The sequence below is a fragment of the Bos indicus x Bos taurus genome, chromosome 13, assembly GCF_003369695.1.
Source record: "Bos indicus x Bos taurus breed Angus x Brahman F1 hybrid chromosome 13, Bos_hybrid_MaternalHap_v2.0, whole genome shotgun sequence".
In the NCBI taxonomy this organism is placed as follows: domain Eukaryota; kingdom Metazoa; phylum Chordata; class Mammalia; order Artiodactyla; family Bovidae; genus Bos; species Bos indicus x Bos taurus.
The window spans coordinates 54,139,718-54,164,049 of record NC_040088.1 but is presented as its reverse complement, the minus strand read 5'-3'; the positions used below and the strand labels follow the sequence as shown (position 1 = coordinate 54,164,049).

Below are 24,332 nucleotides of genomic sequence, written 5' to 3'. Positions count from 1 at the left end.
AATCCTTGAGAGAGGAGAGGGTGGACTCCGGAAAGAAGGGGTCTCTTCTGAATTTCTGGACTGGCCACCCCTCCACCTGAAAGCTCCCTCGCTGGGCTTCCCTGGATGCCTGTCCTCCATCAAAGAACAGGGAGAGGTGTGACACTGCAGAGCCAGAACCAAAAGCCACGACAGGTCAAATAAGACGGGAGGAAAACAATACAGCAACTACAGAAAAGGCCAGCGCAGCTTGGATGGTCAGCTTCCCCGAGATCTTGAGTAAGATGCAGGCCATTCACAGAAATATGGTAAAGTATCTCCAACACAGCAAATTGATGAGAGCCTCATGGTTGCAAGTTTGCAAAGAAAAACTCACCTGACTGGATAAGGTGATAACCTTTAAAAAAAAGGTGATAACCTTTAAAAATACCTTAGGGACTTCCCTGGAAGTCCAGTGGTTAAGACTCCGCACTTATCCAATGCAGGGGCATGGGTTTTATTCCTGATTGGAGAACTAAGATCCCACATGCTGTGCAGTGCAGCCAAAAGAAAGAAAGAAAAACCAATATAAATACATTTTGTAGTTTGAGTTGTGTTGAGGATGAGGGAGGAGGGGACTTATTTTTAAGATGAACAGCTTATCAGTATGAGTAAACAGCCTACATTCAGAATCATCCAAGTCTCAGATTATAGGTTAATGTCCTCGGCTGAAGAATAAAATGCGGAAAAGAAAGGGTAATTACATGCATTCAATCTTGTTCTCCTCATCCTTGCCTTTAATCTTTCTGACCTTGGCCACCTGATGTGAAGAGCCAGCTCATTGGAAAAGACCGTGATGCTGGGAAAGATTGAAGGCAGGAAAAGAAGGGGGTGACTGAGGATGAGATGGTTGGATAGCAACACCGACTCAATGGACATGAGTTTGAGCAAATTCCAGGAGATAGTGGAGGACAAAGGAGCCTGGTGTGCTACAGTCCATGGGGTCACAAAGAATTGAATACGACTTAGCGACTGAACCAGAGAAGGCAATGGCACCCCACTCCAGTACTCTTGCCTGGAAAATCCCATGGATGGAGGAGCCTGGTAGGCTGCAGTCCATGCAGTCGATAGAGTCGGACACGACTGAGCGACTTCCCTTTCACTTATTACTTTCATGCTTTGGAGAAGGAAATGGCAACCCACTCCAGTGTTCTTGCCTGGAGAATCCCAGGGACGGGGGAGCCTGGTGGGCTGCCGTCTATGGGGTCGCACAGAGTCCGACACAACTGAAGCAACTTAGCAGTAGCAGTAGTGACTGAACAACAACAACCGTAGCTTCTAATTGGCTAGATTCGCTGACATGACTTGCCCTGTGGATTCACTGTCACTGCCTGGTCTCCTGATAGTTTGGGGCTGGGCAGGGGTGGTGGTGGGGGGCAGTGATCATAGCACACACCCCAGTTGTCACATTGTTTGTCTGATTCTTTGAATAACATTTGGCTCCTTGTTAGATTTTAAGCTCCCAAACAACAGAGACTGAACATGATTTTGTAGCCCGTCACTGAGCATTGTGGTTAAAAACAAAGAACCAGGACGTGAAATGCATGCTTCCTTGGAACCCTGTTCATTCCTGTGTACCCACTCCAGGCACATGGGGAAAGCTTGTTACTTACTTGGTATTAATCATGCCACTGCAAACTGCACAGATCTTCAGGGTTCATGCTAGGAAGCAAATCTAAACTCACCCACAGCCTAACCTTCAGTATCTCAGGGAGTTCTTTGGAAATAAACAATGTCATTCATCACCTGGCAATGCTACAAACTGTTGTGCATGGTGGGGCTGAGGGTTTACTTGCTATGCCCTCTTTGCCACACTCCACTCTCTTATCACTGATATTCAGAAGAACCTGGGTTTTCAAACTGTCCAGTCTTTTTATTTTTTTTTAAGAGACAGTGAAGCAAAGAGGAGAGATCAAGGATAAGTAAGATGTGCATTTCATTTAACTTTACTTGAACGGTTCCTTTCCACTGCTTCCTCTCCAAGAACATTTATGAGAGCATCTGTGTAGCAATAAAACCACTTGATTTAGTGTATTTATTTTCTTTTCTTAATTTGTTCCTATAGGCCTTATCTTCTCAGTATTCATGTGGTCTTTTATTTAATTTAATGCTTGTTATTATTTGTTACATCCCATGCAATGTCTTATGGCTGAACAAGATTGTAAATACCCTAGGGCTGGAAATGGCTTGTTGCAAAACATCTTGTAAACTTCTTCAGTAAGTACTTTTAGTTGATCGATCTAGGGGCTTATCTTTGAGAAACACTGAAATCACTGCGGAAGGAGAGAGAAATGGGGATAACCACCTCATCAAATTAAAGCCAATTTATGAGTTTTAGCCAGAAAATTGCCTTTGCTTATTTGAGTTTACACCGTGAATTTTCTCCTTGTGAAAGTCCTAGGTTGAATTCCAGCTCTAAAGAGGCTACCTATGAACCCGATTCTGGTTCACAGTTCACTGTGTAAGATTTTTGCCCAGTGGTTCAGTAGATGTTTTGATCATGGTAATCCCTCTTTGTTGAAACCTGACTGACATAGATAATGGTTTTCTGAAATCTCTTGAACAAGTAAATGACCATGGAGAAATGACCAAGGTGGTATGCATGTGATCACATCTCCCACTTGAACAGTGAAGTCAGGACAATTGGCACTGCTGGCTATTTTCTCCAGCATGAATTCTCTTCTAAGCCAGCCTCCATTCCAAGGCCTAATAGCCCTTTGGAAAGGGCCAGCATTTCTCCATTTCTTGCTAACTCCTCTTCTAAGCTGAAATCTTTTTTTAAATATGTACTTTTTTATTGAAGTACAGTTGGTGTGAAAAATTGTGTTAATTTCAGGTATACAGCAAAGCGATTCAGTTACATGTATACATTTATATATCAGTAGTCTTTTTTTCCTATACTTTCCCATTATAGTTTACTACAACTTATTTAATGTAGCTCCCTGTGTACTACAGTAAATCTCTGTCGTTTCTCTGTTTTATATATAGTAGTATGCATCTGGTAATCCAATACCACGATTTATCCCTCCCCCCATTCCCCTTTGGTAACCAGATACGTTTTCCACGGCTGTCGGTCTGTTTCTGTTTTGTGCTAAGTTTTAGATTCCCTATGGAAGCGATATCACGTAATATTTGTTCTTCTCTAACTTCACTCAGGATGACAATCTCTAGGTCCATCCATGTTGCTGCAAATGGTAGGATTTCATTCTTTTTTATGGCTGAGTCTCAGTTTAAATTTTAAGCCTTCATCCAGAAGAAGCAGAAAAAGAAATAAAAGGGTTAGTAATAGAATGAAATCTCCACCTGGAAGCAAGGGAGAAGGTGAACAGAACTTTCACCACCATCCAAAAGAGAGTATGTGCCAGGAAGACTGTGATCGGTCAGCCTAAAGCTCCCAAGGCCCTGCGTGCAGAGGGTACCAGTAATTCATTACCAAGCTACATGTCCCCAAGTTCCCAGTCTCCTTGACCTCAGCCAACAAAAACAAACATAGGAAAAACCAATACTGTAGCCACACTACCTTAAATTCCAACAGCAGAGGAAACATTTAAAGAGCAGAGTTGTTTTTAGGCTGAAGCCTACAACTGGACCCCTTACAAGGAGCCCCAGCTTAGGCCTCTGGTTCATCACTGTGAGACAGGCTGGGACCCGGCACCTAGGACCCTTTGCTACAAAGCCTGTACCTGGAAAAACATCTCCTCCACAAAATACAAACTATCAAGGACTAAAAATAACTGTGCGCATGCACAGTTGGGGCAAATTATGAAGAATAAGACACAAAAAGACAGAAAAGCCCAATTAGCATTTCTGAAGAGCCGGGAGCAAAAACAGGGTGCTGGGAGCAAAAGCAGAGGACTGCGCATGCCCCCTGCACTCAACATCAACAAAGCAGTGGGCAAGCCACCTCAGCCACCCCTCTGGCTGGACCCCTGGACCTGCCCCTACCCTGACCCCATATAAGGAACCAGCTCACCACCTCAATTCAGGAAGCGACCAAGGGCAACTAACTGTTCTGATTTCTCGCTGCCCCCTGCTGCAGCAGGGGCCCCAATAAAGCCTTTCCTGAGTTTCTTGTCTGGCCTCTGATCAATTTCTATTGATTAAGGAGGCCAAGAACCCTGGGGGTCAACAAAGAATTGAAACATTCCTCACTGCCATTCTGGAGTCAAGGCTTCTCTTTATTCCTTCCCTGGACCCTCTTTTCCTTTGACTCTACTTCAATTACAGGTCTGTGTGCTTAAAATAATTGGATTCTTGACAATTTCTTAAAACAGTCACTTTTACTTTGCTGTTGAAAACACTGAAATCATTCCATTGTCATTTTTTACCACATACTCTATGTGCAAATAATTATGAAATGAGTATTATATAGTTCTAAAGATAATTTTGTGTGAAACACATTTTTTTCAAGGTTTTTCTTTGCTTCCTGCTGCTGCTGCTGCTAAGTCACTTCAGTCGTGTTCGACTCTGTGCGATCCCATAGATGGCAGCCCACCAGGCTCCTCGTCCCTGGGATTCTCCAGGCAAGAACATGGGAGTGGGTTGCCATTTCCTTCTCCAATGCATGAAAGTGAAAAGTGAAAGTGAAGACGCTCAGTCATATCCGACTCTTCTCGACCCCATGGATTGCAGCCTACCAGGCTTCTCTGTCCACGGGATTTTCCAGGCAAGAGTACTAATGCTGGTGACTCAAGAGCACCTTTTAACTGTGAAAAATTATTAAAAATCTATACAAATTAAACTAGGAAACCCCCCTTTATTTCTGACCCAAATTTCTTTCCCTCCCTCAGTAGTAACCACCAATGAGATGGTAAATAAATGTCCTATCTTATTTATAAGCATTTATATAGATGTATGGATAATAGACTTTTAATTTTTTCATGTAAATGGGATTATATGACACATATTATTCTGTAATTTGCTTTTTTATATAACAGTATAGCTTCAAAGTCTTATTTCTGTGTAAGTAAATAAAATATTAATAGCTTTCCTGGTGGCTCAGATGGTAAAGAATCTGCCTGCAGTGTGGGATACCCAGCCGGGTTCGATCCCTGGGTTGAGAAGATCCCCTGGAGGAAGGTATGGCAACCCACTCCACCATGCCTGCCCAGAGAATACCCATGGACAGAGGAGCCTGGTGGGTGATAGTCCATGGCGTTGCTAACAGTTGGACACAACTGAGTGACTAAGCACACACACGTTATTTTAAAAGACATGCATTGTGGTACATATTAGGGAGTAGGGATGTATTATACTTCATCTAGCAAACTACTGCAATCTAGTTGGGTTGTTTCCTAGAGAAATTATGAGAAATGCTCCATTATCTTTGAACAACAATCTTTGTGCAGATAAATACTTCTGAAGAACTCCTAGAAATCTAACTGTGCGTTCAAAGGATATGTGCATTTTAAAAAGCTTGATTGAGGTATAACTCACATACCATAAAAGTTACCCATTTTAAGTGTGTATTAGTATATTTATGTTTATATGGTTACTCGTATAGGTGAAGAGTTGTATGACTGTTACAATTTTAAATAATTTCTATCATCCCATCCCCAAAATCTCATGTCCATTTGCAATCATTTCCCATTCCTACCAATGGAACCACTATTTTGCTTTCTGTCCCTATAGTTTTATCTACTCTGAACATTGCATACAGATGTAAGTGTACACTATATCATCTTTCCTGTCAGCCACCTTTCACTTAGCAGTATGTTTTTGTTTGTTCATGTTGAAGCGGAGAAGGCAATGGCAACCCACTCCAGTACTCTCCCATGGACGGTACCCTGGTAGGCTGCAGTCCATGAGGTCGCTAGGAGTCTGACACGACTGAGCGACTTCACTTTCACTTTTCACTTTCATGCATTGGAGAAGGAAATGGCAACCCACTCCAGTGTTCTTGCCTGGAGAATCCCAGGGATGGGGGAGCCTGGTGGGCTGCCGTCCATGGGACGAAGCGACTTAGCAGCAGCAGCAGCATGTTGAAGCATGTATCAGTACTTTGTTCCTTTTCGTGGCTGAATAATATTTCATCACATGGATATACCACATTTTACTTATCCATTCACCAGCTGATAGACAACTGGATTTGTTGGTCCACCCTGGAAATTATAGCACAAGAAGAGTGATCATCAGCAGTGGTCACACACAATAACCAAGTATAAAAGGAGCCATAAACATAGAAACAACAAATTTAAAAGGACCCAGTAGTACGTCCAAGACAATACCTAGCCAAATGTCTCAGAGGAAACACCACTTGATGACTTTAAATAGACAAAACCTCAATATGATTCTACTAATTATACAAGATATTGATAAGGCATACCAGACTCTGGCATTACCATCTTTCTGGGAGAATGGGAAGATGTTCCAAAACATCTCCAATTGATAATCAGACTGCATTTTCTCATGAGAAGGAAAAAAAGGAGAAATTATAATTGTGAGACTGTGAAGTTATCTTATAAGGTTTTATTTACCCTAAGACTTGGGAATAAAACACTTCACTTTTCATTGTATTAGTAAATGTAAGCTGGGTAGTAGTATTCTAATCCTTTTTTTTAGCTGCACTATAACATTTTAAATCTTATCAAACATATTTACACATTATCGACCAAGGGAGTTTTACAGAAACTAAAGCCTGAGGTGTTAATATTGACTAAAGTCAATACTGTGTTAATTGACCTCTGTTTTTTTTTTCAAATCTATGACTATACTGTAAGAACCACACAATGGTCTAATGAAATGGACCAATGGCCTCAAAACTGTCACCTTGGAAAACTGCCTAGTTATTCCAAAGATGTAGTTATTCCTCAAATTATTTTTGTAGCCCACCTTCTGCATCGGCCTTTGGAGCTCATGGTATAACCCTAGACATAGAAAATCTTCACTGCCCGGAGTAGATATAATTTCTTTTAAAACAGTCCAAAGATATTGGAGCTGGGTGAATGAGCTGAGTAGTAATTTGGGGATGAAAAATAAGGGCACAATTATAAAGTAATTTGACTCTCCAAGGCTATTACAACCAATAGTATAATGTAATCATGTCTTCAGCTTCCCAAAGTGACTTCTTTGAGGATGAAATTAATTTAGCTGAATTAGCAAAATAATTCCATGGTCATACTTATGCCATACATGCTCACAAGCACTAAAACGTGGCCCTTCCAAAAATGTATCTCCCACTCTTCTACCAAGCTACTTAAAATGCAGAATACTCTGATCTGAAGAACTAACAGCTGCTGCTAAAATACCACATATTCTAAGTGTAACATAATATTTTAGCATGAATTTGCCTGACAGAATAGACTGCCAGCCTTGACTGACATAAGACAAGAGGACATAACTGATTTGGCGGGGAAGACCATCAGAGGGAAACCCCAGAACCACCTTCTAACCCTTGAATTGAACACAGCACCCCCCACATCCCTTCCAGACATCCACCTTAAATAGATCAGACAAAACACAGCTGTATGGTCCAAGCATGTGGTGATTTTTATTAAGAATAACTTTGGTTCTAAGAATTCCACCCTTAATTCTGTAATACTTTCCATTAAAAACAATTATACAAGAGCAAATACAAAAAATATTAAATTATGAAAACAAATCCATTAAGGCTCCCTTTATATATATTATATACACTCAAACAAGTGAACATTTTTCAGAGTAGAAGAATAAAGTCAACTGTGGTAGCTTAGAAAGCAACACTACCTTCCTACTTGGAGATTAGAAAACACTGAGCTATTTTAAGAAAACCATAGAGTGGAAAAATGGAGCCATTTTTGTCAAAAAGTGGCTCAAAGCCCAAAACTGCTCAGATGTCCGTGAGTCCTAGAGGTTTGGACTGTAGAGTATTGAAGTGTGGGGCAGCAGGGAGGGAGAGAATGATGCCTTTTTAAACTCAAGCTTATGAGCCGGGCTGACCTGGCAACTTCAAAAAGCTTTTCTATCTGTACATTCCACTGTTTAGCGAGGAAACTTAACTTGACACTATTTACAAGTCTTCTTTCAGCCAGACCTTGGACTACCAACCACTACTACTTTTGCAGATTTGTGAGTGAGATTGAGAGGGAAATGCTTTTGGAATTTAGCTTTTCCCAGTGAAGCATGAATTCTAGGTAAGTTCTGGGAACAGAATTGGTCCTTCTGAAGAAGCCTGTCTGGGCCCTTGAAAATTTTATCAAGTGGCAGAATTGCTTCAAGGATACAGGATCTAAAGATCTTGCATATCCAGCTGGATTAAAGGCTATGAGCTAGTTTTGAATCTTCATTTTATAAATCGCATCACTATTTCGTATACACAGAGAAAGAACTCTAGTCAATGTGCAATCAGAAATGTACTTTCAAGATGCTTAGTTAACGCACTTTCTTCTTGCAAAAAGAAGGATGGGAAAAAATAGGTATCCTTCCATCCTTCCAAAGCAAATTACTATACAGCAACATTTTATCCTAAGCACCTCGTATTTTATTCATATAATACTTGCTGATGAAAGAAATGTTTCAGGTGTAGTCCACATGTTCTCTGACTAGCAGTACATTATCTCTGCATTTACTTTTGTCTTGTTCACATTAGGGATGAATAGAAGCCTAATGGCCAACCATGAAAACTGCAGAATTCCCAGAGAAAGCTAATTTCTACTAGGCTGATTAAGGATTCAAAAGCTTAGGATCCAGCTTTCTTTGATTCTTGAATTATAAGAAGAGCCTTCAATGTCGAACTTACTGGATAAGTAATTTCTACAGAGAACATACTGGATCCACACAGATTCTTCTAAACCACCCCAAGTAGAAATGCTTCCCCTGCCCATACTGATGACAGAGAATGGATTTTGCATTAAGAATCTGCTGTAAAGTTGGTAATTCGGGGTTCATGTGGAGGATAATATGCCAGTTGGAGAGCACAGACTGAGTGTGCCCCATCCCCTCAGCTGTTCCTGAGAGATCAACAGTGGTCATAACATCATCCTTACCAACAGTATCACCATCACGAAGGTAGGGATGAGACAGTCTTCCTTCACAAGGAAAAAGGGCAAAGAGCTGGTGATCATTAGAGAATTTCAAAGCTTGGATTCAAATAATATTCAAAATGCATAAATGCTATAATTCTTCCAGAGACCAGTTCATATTCATTTCACATCAAAAAGCCCAAAGAACTCTTCCTTCCCAAGCTTCCGGTGGGAGCTTTCCCCATACTGTTCTCAGAAGAAACCAAAAGACTTGAACGCACTCCTTTGACACTGAAGTTGGGCTATTCGGACTAGTTTTTATTTCTCGAAGGGCTGGGAGATTATTTCACATGAAAGGACTAAATGAGCAAGAAATTAAAAACAAAAATGAAACAAAAGCCCTAACAGTTATCAAAGCAATACCCGGATTTGTAGGACACACCTTCCCTGAAGTAGAAGGTCACCGTGAAGCCTCAGAAAACCAGCAGGAATGAAAATAAGATCAAGATGGACATTTACAGAGTTTTGTTTCTAAATTTTGTTTCTGTATTTTTACACCTCCTCATCCTATTTCTGAATCTTAATGTCAACAAAGGTAACAGCTGTGCTCAACATGAATATTCACATTCTCCAGCGTGAAGCCTAAACTGGGTGAGAGTGTAAATGAGACAAGAAAACGGAATTTACAAACGGTGGATGTAACAGATTCAATGCATTTCTGTGCAATCTAAATTATTGGATAGATAAGAAAGGAAGAACGAAAGGTGTCTCCTTTAGGTTTTGAAAGAGAAAAGGCTCTGTGCCCCACTAAACTTGGATTGAAAGAAAAACCAAGTAGTGCAACTCTCAAGAATTTATTCCAGTGTCCTCTTCCCTTGTTTCTTGCTGTTGTCTTTTAAAAGTCTTTGAACACAGGTCCACTATCCCACCTTAAGTGCTGGTCAACATCCTTTGTTTGGCGAATAGGAACTGCAACAGTCACAGACGACTCACCCACCCGGATGGGAGAAAAACCAAAATCAAACCCTTTTGAAAGTAACAGATCTCTGCTGGCTGGGATTCACTCCAGGGGCTTTGGCCCTGAGCTTAGGCGCTAGGGAGGCCCTGGCACAGGCCTTCTGTGTGCTGGGCTGGGTGCGTGGTCTCTGCAGCCTGGACCTACGACTCCTGGGTTTGCGCCACTTCCTGGCCTGTTCTTCTGAGATTGCCTTTAACCTTCACAAACTCTGGGGCATTTTCTTGCTCTTCTTGCAATTTCTGTTTCTCAAGTTCAAGCTAAACAGAATTCAGAAACAGGAGAATTATTTACCAAGTATTTACAAAGGGAGAGGCTTTCCAAAACACTGTTTTCTCTTCCCAAAGGCCCTAATGACTTCGATTCCCAACAGAAGAAAACCTTCTCCTGTCTCCACTTTAAAATATATTTATGTTTTCATATATGTGGTGGGATCTAGGTCCTGGGGTAAGAATTCTGCACAGAAGCAGCAGCCCACTGGTTGTTGCTGAAACCCTGGGGGGTGACGAGAACTTGAAGATCAAGGTTAAGGATGAAAACAAGAGCTGAGGGAAACACACATATGTTGTGAGGGAAGCTGAACTTCACTCATGTGCTTGAGCTCCAGCACTGGGCTGTAAATTCAATGGTAGTCCCTGGCTTTGGCTGTGCCTCCCTGATCTCTTCTAGACCCTCAACAGAATCTTTCTCTTTATCTTGAATGTCTTTTAGTCCACCTGCAGACATCTGTCTCAGCTTTTCCTTTCACTGTATATAAACACTTATATCCGACATGCCTGGGAAATTCTGAACAAGGTAAGTCAGGGAAAGACAAGTACTGTATGATCTCTCTTATATGTAGAATCTAAAAACAGAGGGTAAAATGGGGACTAGCAGGGACTTAGGCTGGGGGAATGGGAAAGATGCGATTAAGGGTACACACTCGCAACTTTCAGAAAACTAAGATCATTGCATCCGGTCCCATCACTTCATGGGAAATAGATGGGGAAACAGTGGCTGACTTTATTTTTCTGGGCTCCAAAATCACTGCGGATGGTGATTGCAGCCATGAAATTAAAAGACGCTTGCTCCTTGGAAGGACCAACCTAGTTATGACCAACCTAGACAGCATATTAAAAAGCAGAGACATTACTTTGCCAACAAAGGTCCGTCTAGTCAAGGCTATGGTTTTTCCAGTGGTCATATATGGATGTGAGAGTTGGACTATTAAGAAAGTTGAATGCTGAAGAATTGATGCTTTTGAACTGTGGTGTTGGAGAAGACTCTTGAGAGTCCCTTGGACTCCAAGGAGATCCAACCAGTCCATCCTAAAGGAGATCAGTCCTAGGTGTTGATTGGAGGGACTGATGTTGAAGCTGAAACTCCAATACTTTGGCCACCTGATGCAAAGAGCTGACTCATTTGAAAAGACCCTGATGATGGGAGGGATTGGGGGCAGGAGGAGAAGGGGACAACAGAGGATGAGATGGTTGGATGGCATCACCGACACAATGGACATGGGTTTGGGTGGACTCCGGGAGTTGGTGATGGACAGGGAGGCCTGGCGTGCTGCGGTTCATGGGGTCACAAAGCGTCGGACACGACTGAGCAACTGAACTGAACTGAACTCCCAACTAGAAGATAAGTCCTGGAGACCTAATACATAGTCCAGGGGTTACAGGGAGCAAAGCAATTATAAACATGAACATTAAGAAACTAGAACACTCCCTACCACTAGCTGCTGCTGCTGCTGCTAAATCGCTTCAGTCCTGTCCGTGCGACCCAGTAGACGGCACCCCACCAGGCTCTGCCGTCCTTGAGATTCTCCAGGCAAGAACACTGGAGTGGGTTGCTGTTTCCTTCTCCAATGCATAAAAGTGAAAAGTGAAAGTGAAGTTGCTCAGTCGTGTCTGACTCTTAGCGACCCATGGACTGCAGACTACCAGACTCCTCCGTCCATGGGATTTTCCAGGCAAGAGTACTGGAGTGGGTTGCCCTTGCCTTCTCCGCCCCACCACTAGAAGAAAGGGTAATTATATGACAGAAGTGTGGGCTAACATTACAATGACAATTGTGATACAAATGTATAAAATCAATGTACTTTCCCTCAAACAATATTTTATGTCAAATATCTCAATAAAAAACCCCCGCCTTTACCCCCAATCACCCTTACCTGCTCCAACTTCTGCTGCCGTTTTAATAGTTCTATTTCCAAGTCAGATTTCTTCTTTTGTGCTTCTTCTTCCTTCTGCTTTATTACTTGATCTCGTTTTCTCTTTTCCATCACTTTCTGCAGTTCTGGTTTATTCTGAGGGGCAAGACCCCTACAAAAAAAGCATTAACAAATCACTTTGCTGAACACCTCAAACTAATGCAATACTGTACTTCAAAAAAATTTTAATTGAAAAAAAGTAAAAAAAAAAATTAAATTGAAAAAATTTTTAAAGCATTAACAAAATTTGTAATCTAATGGATACATATTTCATGATCAGAAATTTAGGCACCAACCACAGAAGGGCCCAGTAGCTTAGCATGACTGTGACGCCTACTACCAACTAACAGTCAGCACTGAGGAGCCTCAGCAATTCACAAGCATGGAAGCAAAGGGCAAGGGCATCCTTCTAAGAGTAAGCAAAACCCGCTGCTCAATAAAATCTGTACTGCATGCCAGATACTAGGCCATGCAAGGGAGGCTAGTGTCTGTGGTTTGTGGGGGGAGTTCAGGAATAGCACGCTCATTCAGAGCGTGTGATGGTCACCTATACTGGAGAGGAAGTTGCCTCCACCCAGAATTCCAGGGGAAGTTTCCCAAGATGGAGCCCCTGACCCCAAGTATTAAATGTAGCCTGGAGAGAAGCTAGTAGAAAGCTCAACAAAATGGCCTGGAAACCTCCTCCAACCCTCCCTCTTTCAGACTTGGGAGAGGATTCTCACACATCCCAAGGCACACCCAAGGCTCTATCACTGCTGGGGTTGTGGCCACGGCAAATCCAGATCCCGACTCCCAGGCCAGTGCTCTGGAACCATTTCAGACACACAGTTCAACTGCTGACAATGCTTGGAAGTCAGGCTTCAGGGAGCGATGGATCAGGCTGCCAGCTCTTCATATGGGGCGAAACAAAACCCAAACTTAGGTCATTCCCTGTCAGCTCTCATCTGAAAGGTTTGAGCCAGGTCAGAGGAAGGACATTCATTGATGCTTTCGTAGAAGGGATTTCTATGCTAAAATCAGCTGGGATTTGCCCAGTCTCCATTTCTTCAGCCAGGGTTGTTGGCCAGGTTGTTCCTCAGGGTTTGGCCAGGTTGTTCCTCCAGTCTGGACTCCCCCATGCCCCGACCCTCTGTGCTGTCTTAGCTGCCCACCTCCTGTTCACCGTCCTCCCTCTCTTGAGCCAGGCTCCACTGGCCCCTAAAGTGTCTCAACTCTGTGTTCACACTGATGACAAAAACACAACAAGTTACAGAACAGGAAGAGCATTATCAAGGTCAGACAGCCAAGGGGATAAGTGACAGTGCTATCACACTCGCACCCACGAGCACACACACAGCCACAACAGGAACTCGTGCTTGTCTGGGCTGCAGGAAACCAGCTCTGCTGGATCAGCCCAGGACCGCGGAGGCCCATGTGCCTCCCTACACACCTGCCGGCCTCAGTGATGATATCATCACTGAGGAGTCTGTGCACCGGGCCCATCAATCTCCGTGGCTGTTCTCCAAACTACTCCAATCAGCTAAGGCAACTAATCAACCAGCAGTCATCTGAATAACTTAAAGAATTTCCAAAACACGTTCTGGTTTTAAGAATCTCAACAACACCCTTGCTTCAATCTCTTTCAAGTTCACCCTATCATATTTTGCAAACTAATCATACTTGCAAACATCATACTTCTTCATCTATTGGAATTTTTAAAATTCTGGCATCTCTCCTCTCTACCTACTTTTAAAATCACAATAAATGATTTTTTCAAAGCTGCTGTTTGTAAAGTAAAGATGAGTATAATCCATCACTGAAGATAAAGGACACAAAATAACATGTATATCTTCCCTTTCCCCATTTTCATTAGCAGAACCTTTGGTTTAAAAAAAAAAAAGAAAATACTAAATTCAGCCATATTTCCAGTGAAATAGAGGAGGCTATTTTGTGATTTAATTACAATTTGTTTCCCAGTTATTAAGATTGTATGAGGTGGAGAGAAGTATAGGCAGACTACTCCAGAAACCAAATCTTTACTCAGTGCAATAAAAAAGTTGCTTACGGTACTTTCCTCCTATAGACTTAGGTGTCACTGAGCACCGGAAAATCTGTTTGTAAATAATCTGAAAAAGACCCACTGAGCTTCATGACTATTAAAAACTCTCACTATGACACTTACAGAGTTAAGGGATTTAAATTATAGAATTAAGAACTTAGTTACCTGCACAATTTAAATTTCAAACTATAATTCACTGGAGAAATTAACCTCAACTGTTATTAAGTGTTCTGGATTATGCAAAAGCTGTTGAACAAACTGATGTATGATGCATTAAGCTGGCACTCTACAGAAACATGTGAATGGGTTTAACTAATACACATATTCATTTTCTGTTCAAAGATTTTACCCAATAGTGCAGTAAGATAAAATATTTAGTAACACAAAACTCAGGAAAATGGTGCTTATATGATAAATGTCCTGCACTTATAATAGTCAAGAAGTCATACAAATTGAATTAATATTTTATTAAGCAGCTCACTTAACTTTGTGCTAAATGGAAAAAGGCAAGCACTATCTATGTGATTCTCTGAGTCTAAAACTGGATCAGACTTCCCAGAGAGCATACACAGGCAGAAATTAGTTTCTCTCAAGTTTCATAAAAATGACAGTATAAGCCTCTGCATGACAACATTGATTATCTTTAATCCATTCTGACATATACAATTAACAAGAACTTTCAACTGACAACTTGGTCTGGGGGCCATGGTACCACTCAAGACCAAGAGTTATTCCCAAATTGCTTACTGTGACTTTTATAGTGGACCAAGTTGATTTTTTAAATTAGTGAGTCCTCTTTGAAAAAAACAATGTTTTTTAGGGCTTCCCTGGTGGCTCAGATGGTAAAGAATCTGCCTGCAATGCAGGAGACCTGGGTTCAATCCCTGGGTTGGGAAGACCCTCTGGAGAAGGAAATGGCAACCCACTCCAGTAATCTTGCCTGCGAAATCCCACGGACAGAGGAGGAGCCTGGTGGGCTACAGTCCGTGTGGTCACAAAGAGCTGGACATGACTTAGCAATTGACACTTTGAAAAAAAAAAAAAAAGTTAGGTGACATATACATATTAGCAAGACAAGAAGTGAAAGTGCACCTCAACTCCCCCGGTCGACATCTACTGGGCACACCATTCGCATGGTATTCTAGGTGAATGGTGGCTCTGAAAACTGTACAAGATAGAGGCCCTACACCCATAGACTGCTCCCCACTCCTGTGTGCATTTGTGCTCAGTTGTTCGATTGTGTCCAATTCTTTGTGACCCCTTGGACTGTAGTCCACCAGGATCCTCCGTCCATGGAATTTTCCAACCAACAATATGTTGCCATTTCCTCCTCCAGGGGATCTTCCCAACCCAGGGATGGAACCTGAGTCCCCTGCATTGGCAGGTGGATTCTTTACCACTGAGGCACCTGGGAAGCCCTCCCACTACTGCATCCACAGATAACTTCCCATCTAGTCTGTGCTCCCCTATACTACCTGTACCTTTATCAGAGCACAGAAGTGCCAAAATTTTGCCACACCTACAGTGAGACATTTAGGTGGTTTCCAGTTGTCCCTGATGGAACACAAGGAGGCGAGAGACTTCTTCGACCATTTATATCTGTCCTATCCAAGTATTTCTGTTGGCAACATTCTCAGAAGCAGAACTGCTGGCTAAGCATCTGCATATTCTGGATTTGGATGTGGATGGCCAAATCACTTTCCAACTAGGCTGCAACAATTTATATTCCCACCGTCACCAATGAAAATGTACAGACAACTTTTAAAGGTCCCTTTCACTTTTCATAGAAACCACTGAACACATCTGGGGCCGAGTGGACCGCCCCACCTCCACGGCGGCCACACTTAAACCTGTGACAAGGAAACCATCATGCGGGTCAGCACCGGGCAGAGGCAGGTCTGGCACAAACCCTAACACAACACACTCCCTTCCCCTGCCTACCCAGCCAAGCCTCTTGGCCTAATATTTTCCTTTATGGGGGAGGAGGAGGGTTGCCTTTGGTTCTCCAGCCCTTGATCTTGAATCTTGGAATCTTCCGGTTTGGTCGGCCCACATCTACATTGTTGACTGAGCCCTTTCTACCTGCATGGATTCAAATGCAAATATTTCTACCTCAACTTCCCTTATTTTCTTTTCATGTTGCACAACAATAAGCATTTATTGAGGAACTAATTGTTTGTCTAGCAAAGCACGCCGACTGCAGAAGGTCCTGGAAACTGCTGACTGAAAGGTGCAAGCCAAAGATCCAATGATAGGTATGCAGGGTAGCTGGGTATTCTATATTTGTCCCAAAGGACTCTTTTTAGAAGGGCTTCCCTGATGGTTCAGTGGTAAAGAACCCACCTGTCAATGCAAGAGACATAAGAGATGCGGGTTCAATCCCTGGGTCGGGGAGATCCCCTGGAAGAGGGCATTGCCTGGAGTATTCTTGCCTGGAGTATCCCATGGACAGAGGAGCCTGGCAGGCTACAGTCCATAGCGTGACCAAGAGTCAGACACGACTAAAGTGACTTAGTATGGATACTCTTTTTAGAGAAGGCAGATTCTCTCTAAATTATATCAGAAATAAGCACTCTTGAACAATGATCTTCCAAGTATCAAAAATAATGCCTCTTGCAATCTGCCATTTTATGAAAATAGCTAAAGACTCTGAGAACCCTAACACAAGGTCCTAATCGTCAGACCAATGGCATGACCAGATCAAAATATAAAGACTTTTTAGGGACTTCCCTGGTGGTCCAGTGGTTAAAATTTCATCTTCCAATGCAGAGGGTGCGGGTTCAATCACTAGTCAGAGAGCTATGATCCCACATGCCTCTCAGCCAAAAAAATCAAAACATAAAACAGAAGCAATATTGTAACAAATTCAATAAAGACTTTAAAAATGGTCCACATCAAAAACATCTTTTCAAAAAAAATTTAAAGACTTTTAGCCTGAAACTTAGGTGGGTCCAGAAGCTGGCAAACAGAAGAGCAGAATCCTTGAAGGAGTACGGGACACAGTTTGAGAACACCTATGAGCATGTGCTCTCCCAAGCATGGACTCTGCTTTTGTCTTCTGATCTCTAGAAGGTGCTTCCAACAACTCTTTGAACTGCAACAGAGCTTTGAGCCAAATACGCAGCCACAAAGAGCAAAGGTTCCACAAAGCTTGTTCTGTGATCTCAGTTCTGTCTTCCTCTCCTATTCCTACCCCTTCTTCTCAATTATATATTATTTTTAAAATTATTTATTTATTTTTCTGGGCTCCAAAATCACTGCAGATGGTGACTGCAGCCATGAAATTAAAAGACGCTTACTCCTTGGAAGGAAAGTTATGACCAACCTAGATAGCATATTCAAAAGCAGAGATATTACTTTGCCAACAAAGGTTCGTCTAGTCAAGGCTATGGTTTTTCCTGTGGTCATGTATGGATGTGAGAGTTGGACTGTGAAGAAGGCTGAGCGCCGAAGAATTGATGCTTTTAAACTGTAGTGTTGGAGAAGACTCTTGAGCGTCCCGTGGACTGCAAGGAGATCCAACCTGTCCATTCTGGAGGAGATCAGCCCTGGGATTTCTTTGGAAGGAATGATGCTAAAGCTGAAACTGCAGTATTTTGGCCACCTCATGCGAAGAGTTGACTCACTGGAAAAGACCCTGATGCTGGGAGGGATTGGGGGCAGGAGGAGAAGGGGACGACAGAGGATGAGATGGCTGGATGGCATCACCGACTCGATGCACGTGAGTCTTAGTGAACTCCGGGAGTTGGTGATGGACAGGGAGGCCTGGTGTGCTGCGATTCATGGGGTCGCAAAGAGTCGGACACGACTGAGCGACTGATCTGATCTGATCTGATTTATTGGGCTGTGCCAAGTCTTAGTTGTGGCACTTGGGATCTTCAATCTTTGTTTGGGGGTTGCAGGATTTTAGTTGGGGCGTACAGGATCTAATTCCCTGACCAGGGATCAAACCCAGGACCCCTGCATTGGGAGTGAAGAGTTTTCACCACTGGAACACCAGGGAAGTCCCTCATTCATATTATTATTAAATTTGATTCATAGCTGTCTTTAAAGATATATATAATTAAAGACATACATAATTCTATATTGATTTCAACCCTTTTTTATTCCAAAAAGCGACTGTGTCACCTTGAGAAGACTCTTTAGCCTGGTACCCTGAAGAACTTCCCTTCAATCACATATCAAATTAGAACAATTCCAAAACAACACACACTGGGTTTCTGAAAAAAATCATTGGATTAAATATGGGAAAGTCCTTTACCAGTTGCAGAAAAGTCAATAGAATTTCATTATAGTACAAACTAGTCAGCAAGTATGACAACCCTTTAACTGAATATATACATACTATCAGGGCTTCCCTGCTGGTTCAGATGGTAAAGAATCTGCCTGAAATGCATGAGACCCAGGTTTGATCCCTGGATTGGGAAGATCCCCTAGAGAAGGAAATGGCAACCCACGCTAGTATTCTTGCCTGAAGAATTCCATAGACAGAGAAGCCTGGCAGCCTATAATATAGTCCATGGTGTCACTAAGAGTCAGACATGACTGAGCAACTTTTATTCATTCATTCATACATACTATTGATGTGATACTATTATTTGGTACTTAGAAATAAAAAGCCAAAGTTGTGAAAAAGCATGTGTATTAGAAGAGGAATATAAGAGAAGAAACCACTTTAGAAGTCTTTACTCTAAAACCAGTTGTATTTCTAATAAGAGGATTCTACCAAATTAAGATTTTACCTTTGAAAAAAACCTAAAGAAGTAGGATAAGATATACTCACTTGATTTTGCAACTTTTATTTTTTTAAATACACTTCTACAACCAGATCAGAACTCTTCAGAGAAAAACAGGAAAAGGCAATAGGGATTTTTAAGATGCTGCGGCAGGGTAAGTAGAAAGATGGGTGGTGCTTACTGAGCACGTCTTACATAGGTCAGGTATTTTAGTAGATGTTTATGCACATTCTCCTTCATTTTCATCTTTATAAGAAAGATTATTTTTATCCCTCACTTAATAGATGAAGAAACAGATCTCAGGAAGGAAGACTTTGTCCAAAATCATAGAAGGTTGGGAAGATCCCCTGGGGAAGGGAATGGCAACCCACGCTAGTATTCTTGCCTGGAGAATCCCATGGACAGAGGAGCCTGGCAAGCTGTCCATGGGGTCACAAAGAGTCAGACATGATGAAGCGACCAAACAACAAGTTAAATGTTGAACCGGATCCATACCATTTCTCCCTGACCTCAAAGCCCACGTGCTGTCTACACCTTGGTGCTCAAGAGAACATGAGCATTCTCTAAAAGCAGCTGAGCTGGGCCCAGCTAAGAGGTCAGCTGTGCAAACAAGAAGAGAAAAAAGCACAGGAGAAAGGCCAACAGGAAGATGCTGCATCCTCACAGGATGTATCTACTGCAGGAAATCTGGAAACAGATTCACCGCACAAACCAAACCAGTAATGTTCTACCTGTAGAGGTATGACCCAGGCTGCTACGTACATTTCTGCAGAATAGTCTAGAGCCTCTAATTCAAACAACGACTATGCTGCCAATTTTGGTTTACTTTTGCCTCTATTTCTGACATGGAGGCTTTTTGTAGATGTTACAGAAAAAACACAAAACCAACAGCAGTTTGAACTTACGTTTCTCAGAGATCAGCTAAGTGTCCTAGTGCTATTTGACAGACAAGGAAACTAAGATCCAAGACATAAAGACAGTCAGAAAATTTTTTGTTCAGAAAACCATTTAGCTACTCTCTTTTAGAGGATATTAAACTTTCCATCTTCCCAGCAAAATGCAGATGTGGTTTCTCAGGAACAGCTCCCAAATTCTCTGGCCTACTGAGGAACTTACATAGTCCTGTTTTACTTTGGGCATGATGATACCCATTTGGTTTTGTTGTTGTTTTAACTTTTATGTGATGAAGACAGGTAGAAGTTAAGCACTTATTCAAGAAGGATCAAACTCACATTCTGTTGAATAAGGGTTAACCCAGCAGCATACTGTCGTGTTGGGGACAGAAAGCAAAACACATCACCACTTCTGGAGGGAGAGACGTAATCGCAAAGAGTTCCCGGGACGGGAGTTAGGAGTTCTGGCCTAAGTATACTCAGACGGAGAATTACCAGAAGAATGCCCCCTCATATCCTTGTTAAAAGGTTTTATTTTTAATTAAGCCTTCCTTCCAAAACATTACCCCAGGCTTAGCTTTGTCTGCACATCTTTCAGTTCAGTGAGTAGTAGCCACCCTTTCACCAAGGCAGAGCAAACAGTGAGTGGTTGAGTGATCCAGTTTCACAATTCAGGTCAACAATTTTAGTCTGAAGACCCAAAAACAGTTCTAAATGAAGCTTAACAGATCTTAGAGAAAATAACATGTGTCTTACATACTCAGCTCTACTTTCTCAGCTCTCCTAGCCCAGTGATCTTGCTTAGAATCACTTAAAGAGCAGAGTACCAGCCATAAAAAAAAAAATGAAATAATGCCATGTGCAACAAAATGGATGGGCCTAGAGACTATGATACAAGGCGACGTCAGAAAGAGAAAGACAAATACCATATGATATCACTTACTTGTGGAATCTAAAATACGACACAAATGAACTTATCTATGAAACAGGCTCACAGACACAGAAAACAGACTCATCGTTGCCAAGGAGGAGGAGAACAGGGGAGGGATGGATTGGGAGTTTGGGATTAGCAGACACAAACTATTATATACAGAATGGATGGACAACAGAGCCCTACTGTACAGGGAACTATATTCAATGTCCTGTGATAAACCATAATGGAAAAGAATATATATTTACATGTATAACTGAATTACTTTGCTGTTCACCAGAAAGTATCACAACATTGTAAATCAACTATATTTCAATAAAATAAAATTTTAAAAAATTTAAAAAGCAGAGTACACCAAACCCAACAATCAAAATTACATTATGACACAGATGGAACTAACAAATGGTTTACAAGGAAGACAGAAGGTAAATGTTTTACTCCTCTCCAAAAAACAAATAGTAATAATAAAAATGATTGTAATCATTTAAAATGCCCCCTAAAAACAAACAAATGAAAACACAAGAAAGGGGGTCCTTATCTATTGTTAAGTCAGATGTGGTTCTAGAGACTTCTCTCTGCCACTCTACAAATGCTGCTGCTGCTGCTAAGTTGCTTCAGTGTCCGACTCTGTGCGACCCCATAGACGGCAGCCCACTAGGCTCCCCAATCCCTGGGATTCTCCAGGCAAGAACACTGGAGTGGGTTGCCATTTCCTTCTCCAATGCATGAAAGTGAAAAGTCAAAGTGAAGTCACTCAGTCGTGTCTGACTCTTAGCGACCTCACGGACTGCAGCCTACCAGGCTCCTCCATCCATGGGATTTTCCAGGCAAGAGTACTGGAATGGGGTGCCATTGTCTTCTCCCTACAAATGCTAAGGTTGGCATTATCTGGTTTTCACGTTTCCCCAAATATATGGGGAAACAATGTACTTCTCTTTGATGAAGGACATGCTCTTTTATCCTTAATCCAGCCTCTTGCGTACACATTCTAAAATATGTGTCCACCTGAGAAGGGGACTCAGGACCACAGAACCTGAGTGATCCTGGGGGCAGCAGCTGAGCCTATAGACGGGTTTACATCATGGATGTTCTGACTCAAGGATGTGCGAAGGAATAAGGAAGCTTTCAACATGGTCAAGAAACAAATCTAGTTACCTCAAAAGTCCCCTAAGGAAAACTTTGCTCAAAAAGCCATCATACCTTTTCTGATTCATAAGAAGTTCTCTGTGAAGGTCTTGATGGTTCCGGGACGTCTTAACAGGATTGACTAGTTTCTGAGGCCTAATGAGTTCAGGATTGTCATCGTCTATATAGTCTGGCTCGGCCATGATGTTTCTCGGGATGAGATACTTGTCCTTGGGGTCAGAATCCTCCAGTGGGCTGTCTGAAACAGAACGATGAGAGTCATTGTGGTGTCGGTTCAGACGTCTGTCCGCCCAGAGCAGAGGCCTGGGACAGCCGAGCACATCCTCCAGGGGGCCTCCGCCACTTCACTGGAAACCCTCTGAAGCTCTGTCTTAGCCACGGCGGGCAGCAAGGAGCAGGAGAAGCCCACTTGGTTCTGGGAGTAGACAACTAAAGCACAGGAGAGTCCCACAGCCAGACGGGTCCCCACCAGGCTCACCGTGAGCTTCAGGTCACACAGGTCTTGCCCACCACTGTGTCTGAATACCCGCTGAACCCACAATGAGCACCTAGGCACCAGACCCAGGTCCTTCACACTCCCTTCAGCCTCCAAATTAAGACGTTCTAAAAATGTACAGATCCCAGAGCCCACATAAGAGGCCAGCAGCTCCCCAGGGGCAGATCAGCCTTCTTATCCTGCCAGGCTACTGGTCCCTGTCTCCTTCCCACTCCTGTGAGCACCCTGGAAACTTCATCCCGTTCATAGCCTTTTGCATCTTTCCTCAAGTGGCACCTTCTCAGAGAGCCTTGACCTCCTCCTAACTGCCCTGCTTAAACCTGCAATCCCACCCCAGCCCTTCCCTACTTCCTCCAAATCACAGGTTGACTGACTAGTCACTGGCCACCTAGAGCAGATGCTCCTGAGGGCAAGGATTTCATCTGCATACACACCCCACCCCCCAGCTGCCAGAACAGTGCAGGCGCAGAGGGAGGGACCAGACAGCAGAGCCCAGCTCTTCACACTCGTTGTCTAGAAGGAAGAGGAGGCTTCACTGGAGAACAGAACAGACCACCCAAAGTGGCTTATTTCTGGGCTTGGACTCTGTTATCAGTACGTGAAAGGAACACATGACGTGATGACCCCTGGGTCCTGTGTTCAATTTAAGTGCGTGTGTGTAGAGGCCCCTGGAGAGTGGGGCACATGTCTCCTTCCTTCGTCCCCTGCAACCTCGATACACAGCAAGCACCATATGAAAACGTGTCATATTGTGTGAGAAGGAAGAGAAAAGGCATGGGGGCAAGAGCTGAGGGGACATGGCTGGCTGAGTGCAGGCTGAAACCCCGGTGGTCCACCTGGCAGGTATCCGATTGCTGCGGACCCCTAGGCATGTCTCTCATCGCTTACCCAACCCTGCTCCCTCTCCCCAACACACATAAATCTTTCAAGATAACCAACACGTCATTTTATGCCTCCCTGTCCTGCAGGATGACTAAATTTTCCAAACCAAAAGTTAGAGGCAGGGCCTCACTACAGCAGAACATCTGATAGTGGGACTTCCCTGGAAAGTCCAGAGTACATGCGCGTTAATCTGGCAAGAGCCGTGCCCCCAGATGGAACAGGGATCTGAGAAGAGGGCAAGGGCAGGAGGGAGGATCCCATCTGAGCAGGCTCACACCCAGCACTGCCCCCTGTCCCCACTTCTCCAGGTGAGTCGAGAGTGGTCCCCCTCCCCTGCATCCTCAGAGCCCCAACAGCACCACGCAGATGTATTTCCGGTACAAGAAGCATCCTTACACCTGGGAGGGCTTCCCCAGTGGCTCAGTGGTAAAGAGCCCGCCTACCATCACAGGAGACACGGGTTTAATCCCTGATCTGGGAAGATCACCTGGAGAAGGAAATGGCAACTCACTCCAGCATTCTTGTCTGCAGAATCCCATAGACATGGGAGCCTGGCAGACTACGGTCTATGGGGCCACAAAAGAGTTGGACATGACTGAGCGACTGAGCACTTGTGCACACACACACCGTAACCATACATGTCTGTCTATTCTGTGAAAGAGCCAGAACCAGTTCGTCTCCAGTTTTAAATCCGAGGGTCCAGCCAAGTGTCTGGCACATGGCAGAAGCTGAATAAATTTTGAACTTAATCAAATCTGTAATAAACAGAAAGAGGACACAGCCTCTGTGAGCAAGCTCCTAGATGGAAGACAGGCTCCATCTTATTTCTGCCCATGACCAAGGGAGGGTGTGTGTGTGTGTGTGTTTATACACGGGGCAGGGGTGCAGGGAGGAGAGATGTGGCTATGTGCTTCCATGGACCCTGGCATGGGGGTGGGGGAGTGGGGGTATAATCGAAAAGAATAAAGATGCAATCTCAAGTAGAATTTAGAAATAAGTAAAATGGGTCCAGAGGCCGGTAGCTACAAGTAGGAGTCTTGAGTCTCA

At 43.1% G+C, this 24,332-nt stretch overlaps 1 protein-coding gene across 2 annotated transcripts in view; it reads right to left on the bottom strand.

Moving 5' to 3' along the window:
- Positions 1–7,483: 7,483 nt before the first annotated feature.
- Positions 7,484–24,332, bottom strand: part of FAM107B (family with sequence similarity 107 member B) — a 221,651-nt gene continuing 204,802 nt past the window's right edge. For both annotated transcript variants that reach the window (XM_027559889.1, XM_027559890.1), the window contains 3 exons: positions 21,962–22,145; positions 12,125–12,275; positions 7,484–10,232 (listed from right to left, as the gene is read on the bottom strand). In XM_027559889.1, the coding sequence (XP_027415690.1) occupies positions 10,116–10,232; positions 12,125–12,275; positions 21,962–22,145 (452 nt within the window). In that variant the 3' untranslated portion in view covers positions 7,484–10,115. The remainder of the gene's footprint in view (positions 10,233–12,124; positions 12,276–21,961; positions 22,146–24,332) is intronic.